At 34.4% G+C, this 20,826-nt stretch overlaps 1 protein-coding gene across 4 annotated transcripts in view; it reads right to left on the reverse strand.

Moving 5' to 3' along the window:
* LOC150018882 (radixin) overlaps window positions 1-20,826 on the reverse strand; it is a 120,668-nt gene that overhangs the window by 18,981 nt on the left and 80,861 nt on the right. For 2 of the 4 annotated variants that reach the window (XM_090265899.1, XM_090265898.1), the window contains 4 exons: window positions 18,923-19,083; window positions 17,995-18,087; window positions 15,338-15,580; window positions 14,272-14,432 (listed from right to left, as the gene is read on the reverse strand). In XM_090265899.1, coding sequence (XP_090122025.1) covers window positions 14,272-14,432; window positions 15,338-15,580; window positions 17,995-18,087; window positions 18,923-19,083 — 658 coding nt within the window. Of the gene's footprint in view, window positions 1-13,063; window positions 14,433-15,337; window positions 15,581-17,994; window positions 18,088-18,922; window positions 19,084-20,826 lie in introns of those variants that run through there. The other 2 variants (XM_090265901.1, XM_090265900.1) reach the window with 1 other exon arrangement.

Raw genomic sequence — 20,826 nt, forward strand, 5'->3', positions numbered from 1 at the left:
TTTCTAAGTATGACTTAAAGCACCTTTCACTATTGGGCAACTTCAACAGAAGCCAATAAAAATATACTTTCCTAAATTATCTGTAATTTAATATCTACTTTTCTGTTTTTAAAAGTTTAAGTGGAGCTAAAAAATTTCAATGGGAGAGGGAATTTCATAGTAACTTGATTATTTTAATGCTTTTAAAAATCTCCAAAGGAAAAAAATCCTTACTATCCCAGTTTTCTGATGTTTTGCTATGATAGAAGCTATTACTATATAAACTTACAAAAATCCACATAATTAACAATTGTTTGAGAAGGAAATTCTACCTGTACTGCTTGAGGTTATGGATATCCTAATATATAAAGTAAAAAATAATTTGTAGTAAAAATGGTAAACTTAATAGCAAGTCAAATACAGTAAACAAAAGGCCATAAGAAAACTAATTATTATGTTTCAAGATCGGCTATTTTAATATAAATCATTATCAATAAGGTTGCTCATATTCAAGACTTATTATAAGGAAACCACATTTATATTTGATATTAAAGAATTTGCAATTCCTTAGTGGCAGAGAACTAAGCCAATAAATCTAAAGTTGTAGCTAACCTCCCTAGGGATGAATTTATACTTCTGATGCTTTCTAGCACCTGTAATTTAGAAATGAAAGAAAACTTTTTCAGGCCTCATTAGTCAAAGTCAATATCATGCTTCTTGTTTGCTAATTAGCACCTACTAAGTGACTTCTAATTTCTCTGACTCTTGAACATTTTATCTTTTTTTTTTTCTGGTATTTTACTACTTTACTTTCCATATCTTGAGTCCATGTCTCAACTCCTTGACTTCACTACAATTTCCATGACAGAGTCACAAGGTCTCATCTACCTTCTATAACCGTGCTTTGCATAAATAGCCATTACTCTATAAATCTCTGGAAGAAAGAATGACTGTATGAATGCCTATGTACATATGTATTAGTTTTAATACTTTATGAGAAAAAATACCATGCCACCTTGTCTCCCATTCAGCATTCCTTTCATAATACTATTCAATTGAAAACCATTTAAATGTCTATTCTCTAAGAGCTAAAGCACAATGGTTCAAAAATAAGAGGAGGTAGAGAACATTTTCTTACCTATAGACATCATACCAGTAATCTAGAAGACATGTACTTGCTTCCAGTCTTCCTAATGCTTGAGAACATTCCAAAAATACTAATGCCAATGATTTAATGGATAAATTGCTAACATTTGATGCAAAGCCTTTGGAAAAGTCTAAGTTTTATAAACTTACCATAAAAATCCTTAAAACATCAGCTTATACTAGAATGTAATGTGATGTACTATATGAAACTATTTATAAACTTTACAGATGATAAGGTTTGGGTCCTAATTCTAGGTTATATACTGCTTGGTACTCTATACAAAATGGAAGTATTCTCTCAGGATATTTTAAGAATGCATATAAACTACCAAATAACAATGATTTTATTTTCTACCTACCAACAAAAACATTTTTCATACTTATAATTGACTACTTTAAAAAGATCTTAAAATTTATAGTGGAAAAATAATAGTTTAATCAACCCAAATATTCTAGGAAACTAAAATGTGCTAGTATCAAGTATTATCTACATAACAGCAAAGTTGTTAGTTTCTCTAAAGTTAGTGGGAAGGAAAACCATCTGCTTGTACCTTAAGACTAGCAATACTTTATTCACCTATATTCAAAAACTTTATGGCCTAAAAATTGAGAGAAATACTGTATTAGAAATTATATGGGGAAAATAAGCTAAAATAAGGAAAAGCAACCCTTAATGTATCATTTGGGCATAAGTAGATGAATCAAATCATCTCTAGCAAAAGCTAAGTTGATGGGGCATAATCAATACGATTCTCTACTTTAAATATCTACAGAAATTTCCAAAGTTATTCAAAACTATCATAGCCAGAGAATAAACTGTGTGTGTATATTCTGAGATAATCTTCACTGACTTGTGTTTTGTTGAATATAACCTCTTCAAAATTACCTTTTAAGAACTGTTTTTCTAACTCCTTAAAAACCTGTTTTAGAAAATCCTTCAATTGCTTTCTAGTCACATTATTAAGAGCATCTGAAAGCAGAAAGAATATTGACAGAACTGCTGTTGTAAGCACTCTCTGCGGTAATAGTTTTTCAACTACAAGCAAGTGTTAAAATTCCAAGTACAGGGATATTAACCCTTGGTCAGGCATTGCATTTTTGAGAAGACAATGCATCTGGAATCTAAGTGTCTATATCTGATTCCAGAGAAATGTTGTTAAACAGACCATCTAATTCAGAAATATGAAAACTGCTTATAAAAATCAGACAAGAGCGTAGAACATCTGGAATTAGAACTCGGAATCCAATCTATTTTTCCTTGGATGTCTTTCTACTTCTTTGTGCCACTGAAGAACCCAACCTGAAGGCTGGATAAAATAAAAACAGAAGTCTTAACTGTCCTGAAGAGGTCACTTGGAAAATAAGCAGCAAAAAAGAACTACATAGCAAACATGAGAGCAAATTACATGCAGATATTTCCTTTTAAATTCTCGGAAAGTAGTAATTTAATCTTTCTCATGACCACAGCCATTCTTCAGGCTAATTGCAGGATACATAGTTCTACTAAGCTTTCTTTATTCTCTTATTCAAATATACCTTTCAGTATACCTTACATAGCAGCATGAATTTTCCTTGAGACCTAAGCTTAGTTATTGTTCCCTTCTGTAACTCATTCCCCAAACACCAGGTGTTTTCAAATCAAACCAAAACCACCTCAGCATACGATTCAAGGCTCCATAAATTTCTGAACCAATGCATTCTAGCTTCGCCATCCTAGTCAGTGAGCAGTTAACCACATGTTCTAGAGCAGTCTAGAGAGTCTACTTTTCATCTCTATTGACTCTATAAACAGTGTACATAAGATAGCCATCCTGGTCTGCCTCCTTTTAGTAATACCTTCACCAAAATTTCCTTTTTCTCTTTAAAACACATGAAAACTAAAAGCACAGGCAAGAAAAATTAAATTGAACTTCATAAAAATTAAAAACTTTTGTGCATCAAAGGATAATATCAATAGTGAAGAGGCAACCCACAAATGGGAGAATATTTGCAACTCACATATATAAGGGATTATTTGCAACTCATATAATCTGATGAGATTAATTAATATCCAGAAAATATAAAGAAGTACAACTCAGTAATAACAAAAATACCAAACTCAATTTTTAAAAATGGACAAAACATGAATAAAAATTTTGGCAAAGATATACATATGGTCAATGAGTGCATGAAAAGATGGGCTCAACATCACAGAGAAATGCATCATCGGGAAATGTACATCAAAACCACAGTGACGTACCGCTTCATCCATTAGGAGAGCTATTATCAAAAACAAAGATAACAATTGTTGGTTGGGATGTGGAAAAACTGGAACCCTTATGCACTGGTGGTAGGAATGTAAAATGGAACAGCTACTATGAAAGACAGTATGGCAGTTCCTCAAAAAATTAAACATAGCAATTTCATTTCTGGGTATATACCCCAAAAAATTGAAAGCAAGGACTTGAACAGGTATTTGTACACCAATGTACATAGTAGCATTATTGGCAATTGTCAAAATGTGGAAACAATCCAAATGTCCATTGACTGATGAATGGATAAACAAAATATGGTACATATATACAATGAAATAGTACTCAGCCTTAAAAAAGAATAAAATTCTAATACATGCAATAACAGGAATGAAACTTGAAAACATATACTCAGTGAAGTAAGACAGACACAAAAGGACAAATATTATGAGTCCATTTATAAAAGCTCCCTAGAATAGTCATATTTGGAGACCAAAAATACAACAGTGGTTACGAGGGACTAAGAAGAAAGTAATGGGGAATGAGTTAGTGGTTAATAAATAGATTCAGTTTGGGATGATGGAAAAAGCTCTGAAGATGGGTAGAGGTGACAGTTGCACAACAACATGAATGTACTATTACTAAACTGTACACTTGAAAATTGTTAAAATGGTAAATTTTATGTTATGCATATTTTTTTGTTTTCCCATTACAGCTGTCCCACTTTTATTCCTCTCTTGCTTCCCTGCATCCTGTCACCCCCTTCTCCCACATTCAGTCCCCACTCAGTTGTCAATGTCCATGGGTCATTTATACATGTTCTTTGACTAGACCCTTCCCCTTCTTACCCCCTTCTCACCCCCTTCTCTGACTCCCGCCTCCCCCTTGTTACTGTTACTCTGCTCCTTGTTTACATACCTCTGGTTCAATTTTGCTCATTTGTTTGTGTTGTTCATTAGTTTCCTGTAATAGGTGACAGCATAAGGTATTTTTCTTTCGCTGCCTGGCTTATTTCACTAAGCATAATTCTCTCTAGTTCCATCCATGTTGTTACAAATGGTAGAAGTTCCTTCTTTCTTTCTGCTACATAGTACTCCATTGTGTAAATGTACCATAGTTTTTTGATCCACTCATCTACAGATGGGCACCTCGGCTGTTTCCAGCACCTGGCTATTGTAAATAGTGCTGCTATGAACATAGGGGTGCATAGGTTCTTTTGAATTGGTGTTTCAGGATTTTTCTGATATAATCCTAGCAATGGAATTGCTGGTTCAAAAGGCAGTTCCAATTTTAGTTTTTTGAGGAAATTACAAACTGTTTTCCATAGTGGCTGCACCAGTCTGCATTCGCACCAGGGTTCCCATTTCTCTGCATCCTCGCCAGCACAAGTTGTTTGTTGATTTGTTGATGATGGCCATTCTGACTGGTGTGAGGTGGTATCTCGTTGTGGTTTTTATTTGCATCTATCTCTTTGATGGCTAGTGACGTTGAGCATCCTTTCATATGTCTATGGACCCTCTGTATGTACTCTTTGGAGAAGTGTTTGATCAAGTCCTTTGCCCTTTTTTTAATTGGGTTGTCTGTCTTCTTGGTGTTGAGTCGTGTGAGTTCTTTATGTATTTTGGAGATCAATCCCTTGTCTGAGATATCATTGGCAAACATATTTTCCCATATGGTTGGTTTCCTTTTCATTTTGCTGATGTTTTCTTTAGCTGAGCAGAAACTTTTTCGTTTGATGTAGTCCCATTTGTTTATTCTTTCCTTTATTTCCCTACATTAGGAAATACATCAGTCAAAATGTTGCTACGTGGGGTATCTGAAATTTTCCAGCCTATGTTTTCCTCTAGGACTTTTATGGTGCCACGGCTTACATTTAACTCTTTGGTCCATTTTGAGTTTATTCTGGTGTATGGTGTAAGTTGGTGGTCTACTTTCATTTTTTTGCATGTCCCTGACCAGTTCTCCCAACGCCATTTGTTGAAGAGGCTCTTTTCACTCCATTTGATGTTCCTTCCCCCTTTGTCAAATATTAGTTGACCATACAGACCTGGGTTTATTTCTGGGCTCTCTATTCTGTTTCATTGATCTATATGTCTGTTCTTATGCCAATACCAGACTGTTTTGATTACCGTGGCCTTGTAGTATAGTTTGATATCAGGTATTGTGATTCCTCCTACTGTGTTCTTCTTCCTCAAAACTGCTGTGGCTATTCGGGCTCTTTTTTGGTTCCATATAGATTTTTGAAGTGTTTGTTCTAGGTCTGTGAAAAATATCATTGGTATTTTAATAGGAAGTGCATTGAATCTATAAATTGCTTTGGGTAGTATGGACATTGATGTTGATTCTTTCTATCCATGAACATGGTATATGCTTCCATTTATTTGTATCTTCCTTCATTTCTTTCTTCAATGTTATGTAGTTTTCTGAGTACAGGCCTTTAACCTCTTTGGTTAAGTTTATTCCTAGGTACTTTATTTTTCTTGTTGCTATCATAAATGGGATTTTTCTTTTAGTTTCTATCTCTGATATTTTATTGTTGGTGTACAGAGATGCCTTCAATTTCTGAATAGACTTTGTACCCTGCTATTTTGCCAAATTCACTTACTAGGTCGAGTAGTTTTTTTGTGGAGTCTATAGCGTTTTCTATGTACACTATCATGTCATCTGCAAATAATGACAATTTTACTTCCTCTTTTCCAATTTGGATGCCTTTTATTTCTCTTTCTTGTCTGATTGCTATGGCTAGAACTTCTAAGACTATGTTGAATAGGAGTGGAGAAAGTGGACATCCTTGTCTTGTTCCCAATCTCAGGGGGAATGCTCTCAGTTTTTGTCCACTGAGTATGATGTTGGCTTCAGGTTTCCCGTATATGGCCTTTATTATGTTGAGGTATGCTCCCTCTATTCCCATTTTGCTGTGTTTTCATCCTGAATGGGTGCTGTACTTTATCAAATGCTTTTTCTGCAGCTATTGATATGATCATGTGGTTTTTGTCTTTCATTTGTTTATGTGGTGTATTACGTTTATTGATTTGCGAATATTAAACCATCCTTGCATCCCTGAAATGAATCCCACTTGATCGTGGTGTATGATCTTTTTGATGTATTGCTGGATCCTGCTTGCCAATATTTTGTTGAGGATTTTAGCATCTATGTTCATCAGCGATATTGGCCTGTAGTTTTCTTTCCTTGTTGTGTCCTGACCTGGTTTTGGAATTAGGGTTATACTGGCTTCATAGAACGAGTTTCGGAGTCTTCCCTCTTCTTGGAATTTTTGAAATAGTCTGAGGAGGATAGAAATTAGTTCTTTCCTAAATGTTTCGTAGAATTCACCTGTGAAGCCATCTGGTCCAGGGCTTTTGCGTGCTGAAAGTTTTTTGATTACTGCTTCAATTTCACTAGTTGTTATTGGTCTATTCAGGCTTTCTGATTCTTCTTGATTCAGTTTTGGAAGACTATATGTTTCCAGGAATTTGTCCATTTCCTCTAGGTTGTCAAATTTCTTGCCATACAGTTGTTCGTAATAATTTCTTATAATCCTTTGTATTTCTGTGGTATTGGTTGTGATTTCTCTTTTTTCTTTTCTGATTTTATTTATTTGGATCCTCTTTTTTTCTTGATGAGCCTGGTTAAAGGCTTGTCAATTTTGTTTATCTTTTCAAAGAACCAGCTCCTACTTATGTTGATCTTTTGAATTGCTAGTTTAGTCTCTATGTCATTTAATTGTGCTCTGATCTTGATGATTTCCTTTCTTCTACTTGATGTAGGCTTTGCTTGTTGTTCTTCCTCTAGTTCTTGTAGCTGTAGAGTTAAATGTTTTATTAGAGATTCTTCTAGCTTTTTTAGGTAGGCCTGTATTGCTATGAACTTTCCTCTCATGACTGCTTTCGCTGTATCCCATAGGTTTTGGGTTGTTGTGTGTTCATTATCATTGGTTTCCAGAAATTTTTTATTTCTTCCTTGATGTCACTGTTAACCAATTCATTATTTAATAGCATATTATTCATTCTCCATGAGTTTGAATGTTTTTGAGTTTTTCCCTTGAGGCTGATATTCAATTTTAAGCCATTGTGACCTGAGAAGATGCTTGATATAATTTCAATTTTCTTGAATTTGTTGAGGCTTGTTTTGTTTCCTAACATGTGGTCTATCTTTGAAAATGTTCCATGTGCACTTGAGAAGAATGTATATTTTGCTTCTTTGGGGTGAAAAGTTCTACATATATCGACTAAGTACATTTGATCTAGAGTGTTCTTCAGTGCCTCAATATCTTTGGTGTTTCTTTGCTTCGAAGATCTGTCCATTGTTGACAACGGGGTGTTAAAGTCCCATTGAGTGTGTTGCTGTCTATATCTTTCTTGGAGTCTTTCAAACTTTTCCTTACATATTGGGGTGCTCCTAAGTTGGGTGCATATATATTTATAAGGGTTATATCTTCTTGATGGATTTTCCCCTTAAGTTTTATGAAATGTCCTTCTTTGTCTCTTTTTATGGCTTTTGCTGTGAAATCTGTTTTGTCTGATATAAGTATTGCTACCCCAGCTTTTTTTTTTAATGTCCATTTCCTTGAAATACTTTATTCCATCCCTTCACTTTCAGTCTGTGTAGATCTTTTGTTCTAAGGTGGGTCTCTTGTAGACAGCATATATGTGGGTCATGCTTTCTAATCCATTCAGCTACCCTGTGTCTTTTGATTGGAGCATTTAGTCCATTTACATTTAAGGTTATTACCGATGAGTACTTATTCATTGTCATTTTCCCCCTTTGTACTCATGTTCTTCTCTGTCTCTGTTTCTTCTTCTTAAAGCAGACCCTTTAGCATCTCTTGCAGTGCTGGATTGGTGGAGATGTATTCTTTTAGCCTTCTTTTGTCTTGGAAACTCCTTATTTCACCTTCCATTTTGAATGAGAGCCTTCCTGGGTACAGTATTCTTGGTTGTAGGCCTTTGTTTTTCATTGCTTGGAATATTTTTTTTGCCATTCCCTTCTGGCTTGTAGTGTTTCTGCTGAGAAATCTGATGATAGCCTTATTGGAGCTCCCTTGTATGTTATTAGTTGTTTCTCTCTTGCTGCTTTTAGGATTATCTCTTTGACTTTGAATGTTGCCATTTTAATTATGATGGGTCTTGAAGTTGGTCTGTTGGGGTTTATCTTCATTGGGACCCTTTGTGCTTCCTGGACTTGCATGACTCTTTCTCTCCTCATGTTAGGGAAGTTTTCTGTCATTAGTTTTTCAAACAGGTTTTCTATCCCTTGCTCTTCTTCTCCTTCTGGAATTCCTATGATACAGATATTATTACATTTCATGTTGTCCTGCAGCTGTCTGTCTCTTCAGTCTTGTTCAGTCTTTTTTTCATTTTGTTGCACTGTCTGGGAGTTTTTGTCTACATTGTCGTCCAGCTCGCTGGTCCCATCTTCTGCTTCCTCTAGCCTGCTTTTAATTCCTTCTACTGTGTTCTTCAATTCAGAGATTGTATTCTTCATTTCCTCCTGGCTCTTATTGATAGCTTCTATGTCCCTTTTCATGCTGGTGTAATTCTCAGTAAGTTCCTTGTAGTTTTTCTGAAGTTCCCTGTAGTTTCCCTGGAGTTCTTTGTAATTTCCGCTGAGCTCATTGAACTTCTCCATAATCCATGTTTTGAATTCCATATCTGATAGTTTGCTCTCCTCTATTTCATTTAGCACTCTTTCTGGGAATTCTACCTTTCCTTTTGATGGGGGGTTGTTTCTCTGTCTCCCCATTTTTGTCTGTTATGTATATTTTAACGCAGTAAATAGATTCAATAGAAAACTCCTAACGCAGTAAACATCTCAACATTTAATACAGATTATTATTATACTTGTTTTGTCAGCTGGGTATGAGTCTTCTTATAAAGTTAGAGCTATAAAATAAAAATTAAGTAATTTACCAAAGAAAAAGCATACCTGAGAAACTATACTGTTTCTTATTCTGTTTCACTAATTTTCCTCTGCTGATCTGCTTTATGTTGTAGTAGTTTCCTTCATCACAAAACTTTTATCCAATAGCTAAAATTTTAAAGTAAATAATAATATAAATGGAATGATGGCATGCATATACATTCAAATGCTAGACTTGAATTACAGACGTTTCAGTATCAACAACAGGAAAGAGAGGGGGGTATTGCCTTGTGAACCTAAGACATACATGCATTTCTAGGTCTAAAACTGAAAATAAAACATCTTAATTTAACTTGTAAAAACTAAAAGTAATACTATGGCATACATTATAAAAGTGTAAGAATTTTATAAAATAAATCCATGTTTTATCAAAAAGAACTCTTCCAAGGATCATTGTATAAATCTAAAATTTTGATACCATATTACCACTTGGAAGACAGACTACTGGCTATACAGACTTAGTAAAGACAAACAAAAACCAGTATCACTATTTTTAAGAGCAATTATATGACATGCATAAATATCAAAGTACATCTAAATTTTAAAATGATCATTAAATAAACAAGAACAATTAAAATAGAGAAATACAAATAATAAATTATGTGGATGGAAGCAACTGACTAGATACAAGCACGGAGGAATCTGGGCATACAAAGAACATAAATCAACAAAATGGTACTGCCATTTTAAAAACAATCTAGTATTATAACAGATGAATGCAAATAGTCTAAGAGCTAGATAAATATTTGAAGTTTCCTATTTTAAGATAGGCCATTACAAAGGGTCACAGTCATTCTAATCTTGCTTCTATATTCCAGAATATAGCTGGTACTTAATAAAAACGTATTGGCTAAATGGAGATCATTAAATAAGAACCTGGAACCATTTAGTGGCTGGGGAAGCCCAGAGCCAAACATAAACCTGAATTTAAAAGATATGGCACTAATTATATTAGTCATGACTTTTAACCTGAAAATTCTGTGGAAAATATGATGAATACTTCGACTCCTAAAGCAGTGTATGTAACCTGAAATCAGAAAACTCTTGTATCAAGAGTTTAAGGAAGGTCAAAAATGTTGAGGGAACAAAGCAAGGAGTTACAATCTTTCCAGAGGTAAAAACGGCAGCTCTTACAATCTTGAAAGATGGGCATATTAAGAAGTAGGTCCACTAGGAATGGGAGTTAAGATAATTTAAGTGAAAAAGTGAAGAATGGGAAAGTGATAAGCTTTGATATATGAAACATTATTGTGAGCCAATTTTTCCTGGTTCCCAGGGTAGAATGTGAGGAGTCAGATTGCCTTGACTTTTACGAAGTTATCAAAACATCTCCAGAATCCACCAAGCTTTGGAAATGTGCTAGAATACTGTCATTCTATGTGATAAACCACATTAGAATATCTGATGCATAATCTAGTTAAGAAAATGCTAAACTTCTGTTCATTTAGAACAAACTTAAGAGAGAAACTTATCAACCAGTGCAGGGTAGCTCCATATTTATATGATTTCCCTTATCCTTACTAAAGATATCTAAGCTTTGGTTTACTAATTATTTCAGTAAATTAATGCTAAAGGCAGTAACTCCTTATACTTCAGTTTTAAGCGTAATTGTTTTCATCATATATACACAGAATGGGATGCTTTTGTATCTTCACTTCTAACATCACCATTCATCAAGGTAATCACAACTGAGACAAAAAGTCTAGGCATTTTTTGCTTTTCTCAGAATACCAACATTGAAACTCTTTTCTAATAATAATAATCAGGAGTGAGAGTTCCAATATGGCCTAAGATACTCTGTAAGTGATAATTCTAGTTCTTTATAGTAACTCTTGAAATACAAAATTCCCTTTTCTGACAGGATGAGAAGAAATTACCTACCTTTAAGAACAGCAATAAAAAAGTGAATTAAATATTACTAGATTGAGAAGACACATGGTTTTTCCTATACTTAGCTTTATCACTTGTTTATTAGTAATAATCTTCATGTTAAAAATTAGTAAGAAGCTTTTAAAAGGACAATTAACTTCTAGATTTATGGTAACTGCTCTGTAATGCTACTTTAAGAATATGTATTTAAATAAATGCACTTAGAGTACAGTTCTTTAAAGAACATTAGCATTTTAACTGTGAGATTAATCAATGACAATGAAACTATCTTCTTCAGGAAAAAGAAACTACAACACTATACAATAAAAGCAATGACTGAAAAACTTGATTTCTGTTATCAAGAGTCGATTTAATTTTTCCACAGAATTAACAATCATTATTACTTCCATATCAAAAGAGATATAATTTAGGAGAAAGAGTAAAGCCATGAGAATTTTATAATTTTTTCCTAACCGCTTTTCATTTTTAATATGTGATGATTTATGGGCCTAATAGAGATGAAAATTTTCAGAAAATAGACCAAAAAATCCATGTTAAATAACAACAGTGGACCTTAAAGGCATGAGCTTTTGTCACTTTATTGTTAACCAATGAATGTTATCCAAAATTATAGATGTAACTGTAACTTTATTGTACAACACAAAATTATGATAATGGTAAAAGGCTGTTGGAATTTACCAAATATTCGTTAATATATTTTTACATTGCTATATAAACATGTGCTCTCAACTGCTAATAATAAAAGTTATAATTGGTTTAATCACTATGAAAATCCATATTGCAAATAGTTGTTCCTGTTTAGAAAAATTCACACAGCTTTAAAAATGGATTAACTCCATTTTAATCCTAATCTACAAATAGAGTATAAACAAAAATATAACTGGTAATTTTTCAACACTGATATCAAACTGATGCAGCAATGGTAGTACACAAATTCAAAAATAAAATTAATAAAAATCCAATGGTGGTCTACATTTTCACCTGTTATGGCAATTGCCTTAATGCTCTGGAAAAGTGAACACTTATGCTTGAAAGCATGATGCAGGGCTCACCATGTGTTCTGCTAATGTGCTCATGTAGAAACATTCTCTTCAATAGTGTTTTGAATCATGTGTACAACCACTGCACAACAGTCACTTCAAGGTTAACCAGTTATATTTTGTCCTACAAAATCCAAAAAAATATATTAAATGTAACCTTTCTTTTTCATGTCTGCCCAGATTAATCCTTTTAAAGTCAGCAAAATCAAAAAGCATAAGAGATATTTTCAGACACAACTTGAATCTACTGTGCATGAAAAATGTCTTAACAAAATGGCAATTTCAATAGATAAATGTCAATCTGAATGCATAATACCAAATGAAAAGTAGCTGAACCACACAGAGAAAACAAGGCTTTCCTCATTTCCAAATTCAGATGTTTTACAATAAAAAAAATGTTAGAACGTGAATATTAGAACATCTTTCAAACTAGAAAGATTTCTTCTAAAGACATAATTGAACTTAATATTTATTACCTAATATTATAATTTCTAAAATAGGATCAACAAACCAAATTTCAGTACTCTTAGTTAGAGACTAGAAAAAGATAAGCACAATGATTTAGGAACCAAACGTGCTAAAATGACTATGCAACAATTACACCAAGAAACAAAGATACAGACACTCTTCTTATGCTATGAGGGCAACCTACACACACACACACCCCTTCTCATACATAGAACGCGACACACACACACACACACCTTCTCAGACACAGAATGCAACACACACATAACCCCTTCTCAGACACAGAATCACACACACACACACACACACACACACACACACACACACACACACACAGCACCCCCTCCCTTCTCAGACATAGAACGCCTCTCCAGGAAGACAGTATACCAGTTAGAGCTTACAATTTTAATACAATTCAGAGTCCCACGATTCAGCTCAACAAAAAGGCAGTTAAAAATTTAGCACTCTAAAATATCCTGAAAGAAAAGGAAATTTCAAACATAGTCATCCATGACTGAAATATTATTATGCATTATAAAACATATAACTTGAACACTCCATTGTGTTGAACAACCACTCATCACAGGTGTAGTAGTGAGGTAGCATTACTGTCCCCTCATGGGACTGATGTTTTCATATGCTGCCCTTCCAGGAAGGTCCAGGGTTTTTAATGATTATAATCAATTACCAACAAATATGTATTTTCTTTTATTAAATGTCTGTCTAAACCAATCTGTGAAAGAGCAAAACTTTTAAAATCTTTCAGGAAACTGTTATTTGCAGGTAGTATATCATCAAGTAAACTTCTAGGGAACTACTTACTACCTACTGTCTACACCTTTGTGAATCAGTAGGCAAAGAAAACCAAAGGATGACAGAAGATGAAACACTAATCAATTCAGTTGTCAAAGATGACTGTAATTAAGCAAGCAAATATCCAATAATGTAAGAAAATCAGGATTAAAAAAATTAACCACCAGCTGGACACTACACTATTAAACTTTCTAATCCTTTTCATGATTCAAAGTCATCTTCTACACAATGATCAGACTGTCCACCTATGACCTATCCTCATTTTAAACACTGCCAATGATCTGTATGGTGGCAGAATTACGGCTATGGGCATGGCAAGATATGAGAAGGGCACACTGAGAAAACTTAATGAGAGAATGTGAAATACATGCAGGTAAAATATGGAAGGGGCAAGGGAAAACAGAGTACTCAACCTAAACACTCATTGAATCACCATCATCCTTTAAAATGTACAAAGTGCTTAAATCACACATACACATTTGTCAGACATGATAATTAGTGTTAATCTTCAACAGAAAAAAAAAAAGAAAAATGCAAAATATGAAAGGAGGTGATGAACACTGTCCTCCATTTCCTGGCTCAAATGAAAAAGAAAACCAAACATGATGTCACACTGCCTTAATGTTGAAGCGCTCCCCTTAAATATGTCTTTTAGCCACCACAAGTCAAACTGGTATAAGTGCTTTGGCAAGGTGGGATGCATTCCATCACATCTGCAAAGGCCTGCTTTTCTCTGTTGGTGGTTCAGCTTATGAAGAACATGTATGCAAAATAACAGCTCTCACATTGCTTCAAACTCATCAATACGCTGCTTTGTATTGCCTTGTCGAATCTGTCGCAGAGTCTTGTACTTATCACGGCCTGCTTTAACATTCTCAGCGTGAAGAACGTCATTTTGTGTTTTCTTGGTTTCATCTCTGGCTTGGGCTAATTCTGAACTTAATGCCTATGTTTAAAAAATAAAAAAGTATGACTTATTTTTTTCTGAGATTTTAAAAACTTATGAAAAAGGCTTAAAAACAAAAACATACATATAAGAAATCTGCTTTTTAGTATATTTAAAATTCCACTGTGAATTCTTTAAAGTGTGTGACTTTGTTTTACTTTTAGTAATCAAGGGGATAATGGTTAGGAAGAAATACCCATGGCCTTTCATTTCCACACCCATCAACTATTTTGATTTTGTGTATTAATCTAAATTTCCTTAATTTTCTTACAATACTTGATGTAACTTAAAATATTTAATGTAGCCATTACAGAATAATGTTACTGTAAGATCTAAAATCTACACTATGAGAGAAGCCTTCTCCAAAAGTCAATACATTTATTAGTTATCACCTCATTTTCTTTTATTAATATCTAAAAATTTCACCAATTGAAAAGTTAGAAAACTTAATGTGAAAAAAAGACCAAGAATATTAAAATTTCTGATTCTGATCTAATTGTGTAATTAGATCAGTAAGTAAATAATTCAGATGATGTAATGTCATACAGATAGTCTATTAAATTATCATTGCTTTTTAATATACACTTTGTTTAAAAACTAAATTCATTTGTTTTTTAAATACATCATGAAAATAGTTTCATCTTTAAATATGGGTTAAACTGTAATTAAAGAATGTCTCACTAGTTAAGGCCTCACTACATAGAGCTAACCAACATTTGCTAATGGAGTCACATAACGGAAGAGATGAAATGATGTACCTATAGACAAGCACTCACAGGCCAATCGATCACAATGTCAGGTATGCTTCCCAAAATCAAATGTTCCTTTCTAATAACTTTGTTATGATAAATGAGGAAAATGCAAAATATATTTTAAATATTCATAGAATTGCAAGTTTTAAATACCTGGAGTTGCTTTTTAACACGCTCATTTTTCTGTGTTTCTGTTACACGCTCCTCCTCACTTCTATGGTTCATTACCCCATCATTTGATAATTCAGCACTAGCCTCAGCATTGTTTTCATCATGTTCATCATGTTCATTTTCGGTGGGAGGAACGACTGGTGGTGGTGGAGGCGGAGGGGGGCCAGACATCACACTTTTTAACTCTTCTTTGGTCTTTTCCAAGTCTTCCTGGGCTGCAAAAGCCTGAATATTTAAAATAAATTTATCAGCAACCTTAAAAATCAGTAATTTAAAGAATCAAGTAATTCCTCCTAATAGAAACTGTATTTCAGGCAATAAAAATAAACCCTACTGATGAAAGTTCTACTTTTATAGAAGAATGCCAGCAGGTAGGAGTGACAGAATTTTTAAAACATTACTTTAAAAACCTTAATAAAATTATTAATTCTGGCAAGGGTTATCAATTGCTGCTAAAATTGTTCTGCAAATGGTTGATGAGAAATGGATATTTTTGTATAATGCCAAAAATGCCACACCTAATAGTGTACATTTTAACTATATGGGGGAAAATGTAATCCAACAGTGGAAGGATCAGACTGTACTTACTCTAATCCAATAATCAATTAAAATCATTAATGGCTAGTTAACTAGATATTAAGTGTCATCTGATATGAAACAACATGAAGTATTCCAACAGCGCCAATTATCTGAGCTATCATATCTTGCAGGTATGCCTGAATTTCACTTTCAAAAATATTCTAATTTGGATGATGAATAAATGCAAAAAGAAAATGGGGGGCGGGGTGTTGTCTAAACACACACACACACACACACTCTCTCTCTCTCTCTCTCTCTCTCTCTCTCTCTCTGGAATAATATTCAGCCATAAAAAAAGAAGGAAACCTTGCCACGTGTAACATCATGCATGGACCTTGACAGCATTATGCCAAATAAAATAAGTCAGAGAAAGACAAATATTCCATGCTTTCACCTTTATGTAAAATAAAAACAAACAAAACAACTGAGTTTGTGGGCACAGAGAACAGACTGGAGGTTACCAGGGGCAAGGGTGGGCAAACTACGACAAAGGGATTAATGAGTAAAAATTCCCAGCTATAAAATAAATCACGGGATGTAACATACAGAATGATAATTGTAGTTAATAAAACTGTATTGCATATTTGAAAATCTCTAAGAGAGTTAAAAGTTTTCATCACAAGGAAAAAAACTGTAGCTATGTATGGTGACTTATTGTGGTGATCATTCACAAAGTATACAAATATGAATTATGTTGTACACCTGAAACTAATACAATGTCAATTATATCTAAATCTTAAATATAGTCTAATAACAGATGAGATGAAACAGACTAAAATGAAATAGTATATATAATCTGACCTCACTGTGAATATATAAATGTGTGTGATACACATATGCAAACAGGAAAAGATCCGGAAAGGATATGCACTGAGGTGTGACAATACTAATCCTGGTTTTGTGGGAATGTGATTCTTTGTGTGAATTTTCTAATCTTCATAATTCACAGGATTTGCCCCTGTGATGTTATTCTTAAGTTTATATATCTCTATAAAATTCTAATAAAGAAAGTAGTGTTAACAGGTAGGTTAATATAGTTTTATTCCTTTTGTATAGTTACATACATAAGTCTCAATGTATGAAAAACTTCTCTATGAAATTTAAACTGCTACAAAGAAAATTTAAGAAGCAACCATATCCATTTTATTGTAGAAAAACTGTAAGTATTCATTTAAGAATTAATGCTATTTAAAGTCTGAATTAAGCTCTCAGTCTTATATTCCCCCACTCCTCCAACTAAAGCCTTAGTTTTCACTTGTGTGCTATTTCAGACAATAGTGGTTCCATCCACTTAAGAATCATGTTAGAAATCTCAGTATCACCATCATTGCATCCCTCTAATTCAACTTTATAGCCAGTCATCTGACTGTCATGCCCTTTTGAATCCTCCGCAAAATGTCTCTCACAATTCTTGTTCCTCTTTATTCTCATTGCCACATCCTTAGTTTGTGTCTTTAGCTCTAAAGTAATCCTACCCACTATCCCAATTCATCCTTCACTCTGATTGCTAAGTTATTTTTATAAAACCATACCTGATCCTGTTATATACAATCCTGTTTTGAAATCTTCAGAACTCAATGTCTACAGATACTCTCCATCATCTTGCCTTAGCAGGGCATTTATATAATGTCTTTCACAACTTCATTTCCTCTCTAACTTTCCAGACACATCTCCCAAAATTTCTGAATTGCTTGCTCACTCACTGGCTGTTCTCATATCTATCATGTACTTTCATACTTCCTACACTCAATCATTTTCCTGTCTGGAATGACTTCTTCTTCAGTCTCTAACCATTCACAATCTTTTCTACCCCCAAACTCAATTTATTATTCAAGACCCAGCTTAAACTTAGAAGAGTTTCCCCAACACCTGCCTCATTCACCTCTCCTGTCCTCCCAAAGTACTTAGCGTACACATCAATAGGCTAATATTTACTACAATACACACAGGTATCTTCCTCCTCAAAATTATAACAGTATCCTATGTTCATCTCCATAAATTTAGTATATTGCTGGGTACAAAATATTCAATAAATGACAGTGAATGAAACAAATAATTACTTTTTGTTGCCACTCATCTGCTTCCTCTTCCTTTTTCCTCTTGGCTAGTTCTAGAAGTGTAATCCTGGCAGTGAATTCAGCAAGTTCTGCTGCCTAAAATAATAAAATTACCAAAACTTAGAAAATAATATATTTTCAAAAATGTGTATCAAGTCAACAAAGCTTTAATGTATATGCTCGGGCTGTTTTATGTTTTTCTTAGTTCTACATTTTTAAAAAAGGTAATATTTCTTTAATATCATAAATATTTACAGTAGGTCTAATGAGCTACTAAGAAGAAAACGTGAAAGAATTTTTATTATTCTACAGACATAAAATTATTCATGTTTCAGTAGCAGGAACTTAAAATGTGGTGACTTAGTAGCTATTTTTAAACTTTTATCAATAAAATATTTGCTAACGCCTACAAAAGAAAAAACCTGTATTTACATAATGCTTCATAGTTTAAAGAGCACTTTGTCAAATAATCTCATTTGATTTCCCAATAATCCTATTAGATGGCATTACTGCTTTACTCAAAAAGAGGGATCTGAGGCTCAGGAAGACCCAAAGACAAGTAAATGCCTGAACCATCTTCTACTTAGAAGATGCCTAGTCCAATTATCTGCAAATCCACTAAACAAAAACCCAATGACTTATGGCCTACAGATATCTTATAGGAGCTACAATATATTGTCAGTTTATCTAAAGCAAAGTGCCAGTTGCTCATGTAAAGTTTAAGTGAATCAGATTTTTTTGTTAGCAATAGGCTTCATTTATCTTTTACTCTGTTTCACTTTTAGGTTTATCTCCACACTTTGTTATTAAGTTACTTGTATCTTTGGTTTGCTTTCCAGAAGGCATAATAATATACTTAGTTTTTACAAGGTTAACTTCATGCTTTTGTGCAATTTTTTCTTCTTCTCAGGGTAGAATGAAGGTTCCTTACTAGCTGTTCCTGATTCTTCATCTGGTCAGCAGCTTGTTTTGCTATAGCTGTCTTGGCCTCTTCAGCAGCTCGACGCTCCTTTTCAAGCCTTTCTGCTTCTTCTTTTGCTCGTTTTCGTTCCTGGTCCAGTTCTAGAGCTTTTCGAGTCTGTTCTTCCAGTTCTGTCAAAATTATGTATGCCCCCCGCCCCCAATAATTAATTCCAATTATACTTATTATCAAAAGAAGCCAAAATAGTGGCAAGGAATCCAATCTGTACAGTTTTTTTAAATTAGCAAGTCTGCAAATGAACATATACCTCCTTTTTTTAAATTCTCACCCAAGGATATGTTTACTGATTTGAGAAAGAGAAAAGGAGAGGGAGGGAGGGAAGGACAGGGGAGAGAGAAAGACAGGCGGACAGACAGACATGTGATACAGAAACATAGATTGATTGCCTCCCATATGCACTCCAGCTGGGGAGCAAACCCGCAATCTAGGTATGTGCCCTGACTGGAAATCGAGCCTGCAGCCTTTTGATGCACGGGATGATGCTCCAACCAACTGAGCCACCCAGCCAGGGCATATACCTCATTTTTAACTTAGCAGAAGCCCAATAATTTTTTAAAAATCTATTTCACCGTTTAAAAATGCAAAGAAGTGAAAATTGCACAACTATTTTAAAAAAAGTAATCTCTCCAAAGTTTTTTAAAATTTTTAATGAATTTATTGGAGTGACATTGGTTAATAAAATTATATAGGTTTCAAGTGTACCACCTGTACATTGTACATATTATGTGTTCACCACCCCAAGCACGTCTCCTTCTGTTGCCATTTACTCCCCATACCCTCTTCCCAGTACAGTAGAACAGAGGTGGAGCAGAATGCAGAGCCTGAGGCCTGCAGTGTTCTACCAGGCTGAGAAGACAGGGATTTAGACTTTGGGGCTGTCAAGGCATCCGAGGCTGGAGAGGCCAAGATCCTGAAGAGGAGTGAACAGACACATAAGCCCTAAATCTGCTTGCTACTTCCCCTCAAGATGTTTGCCAACGCCTAAAGTATATATACACAGTGTTAGACACTAGTAAACAAGGAGGAAGCAACTGGAAGAGGCTGAGTAGATGAGAAGAGAGATTGTCACTCTTGCAACTGGGGAGTCAAAGGCTGGAGTTCAAGGCCCTCTAAAACAGAAAGGCCCTCATAAATATGCAGTCTTTCAGATGACACACCCAAAGGGCTACAGACTAGCAGAGAAGGAAAACCAGAGAGACCAACTAACAAAGCCTGAGACCCAGTTCAACTTTGCCCAGAGTCTCTACAACTTTTCACACACAATGTTAGGCATTCAACCAAAATTACCAGGCATACCAGGAGACGGGACCAAATGACACCCCTCGAATTCCCCCCAAAACAGACTACAGACTAGATCCAGAGATTATCCAGTATTATAATGGATTATAGTGGAGTTAGCAAATAAGGACATTAAAATAATTTTGATGACTACTTATCTAGGAGAGCTGGGAAGTAAGCAAATCATAAGGAAAGAATCAAAGTCCAAAATAACAGTGACAATAATGTAGAAACGGATCTTCAGGCACCTTACTCTGCAAAAGTAGCCAAGAGCAAGAGTCCTCTTTTATAATTATAAAGGTTCAACCTATCAGTCTTTATCTTCATTTTACCTCTAACATTCAGGTCCATAATCCAAAGCCCCTCCACAGAGAAACATCTACTAAAAATTAATGAGGTGTTTGACAGACACCCAGACCAACTACTTATTTTATTTTAGCAAAACGGCGAGCCACTGCAATCATGCACTGAACCTCTCCTCTCAAAAAAAAAAAAAAAAAAAAAAAAAAAAAGATAAAACACTTATAACCACCAAATAATCAGCAAAACTGCAAGTGTGTAAAGAGCACGGGAAT

Source organism: Furipterus horrens, unplaced genomic scaffold (assembly GCF_987537825.1).
Source record: "Furipterus horrens unplaced genomic scaffold, mFurHor1.1.pri manual_scaffold_2, whole genome shotgun sequence".
Taxonomy (NCBI): Eukaryota; Metazoa; Chordata; class Mammalia; order Chiroptera; family Furipteridae; genus Furipterus; species Furipterus horrens.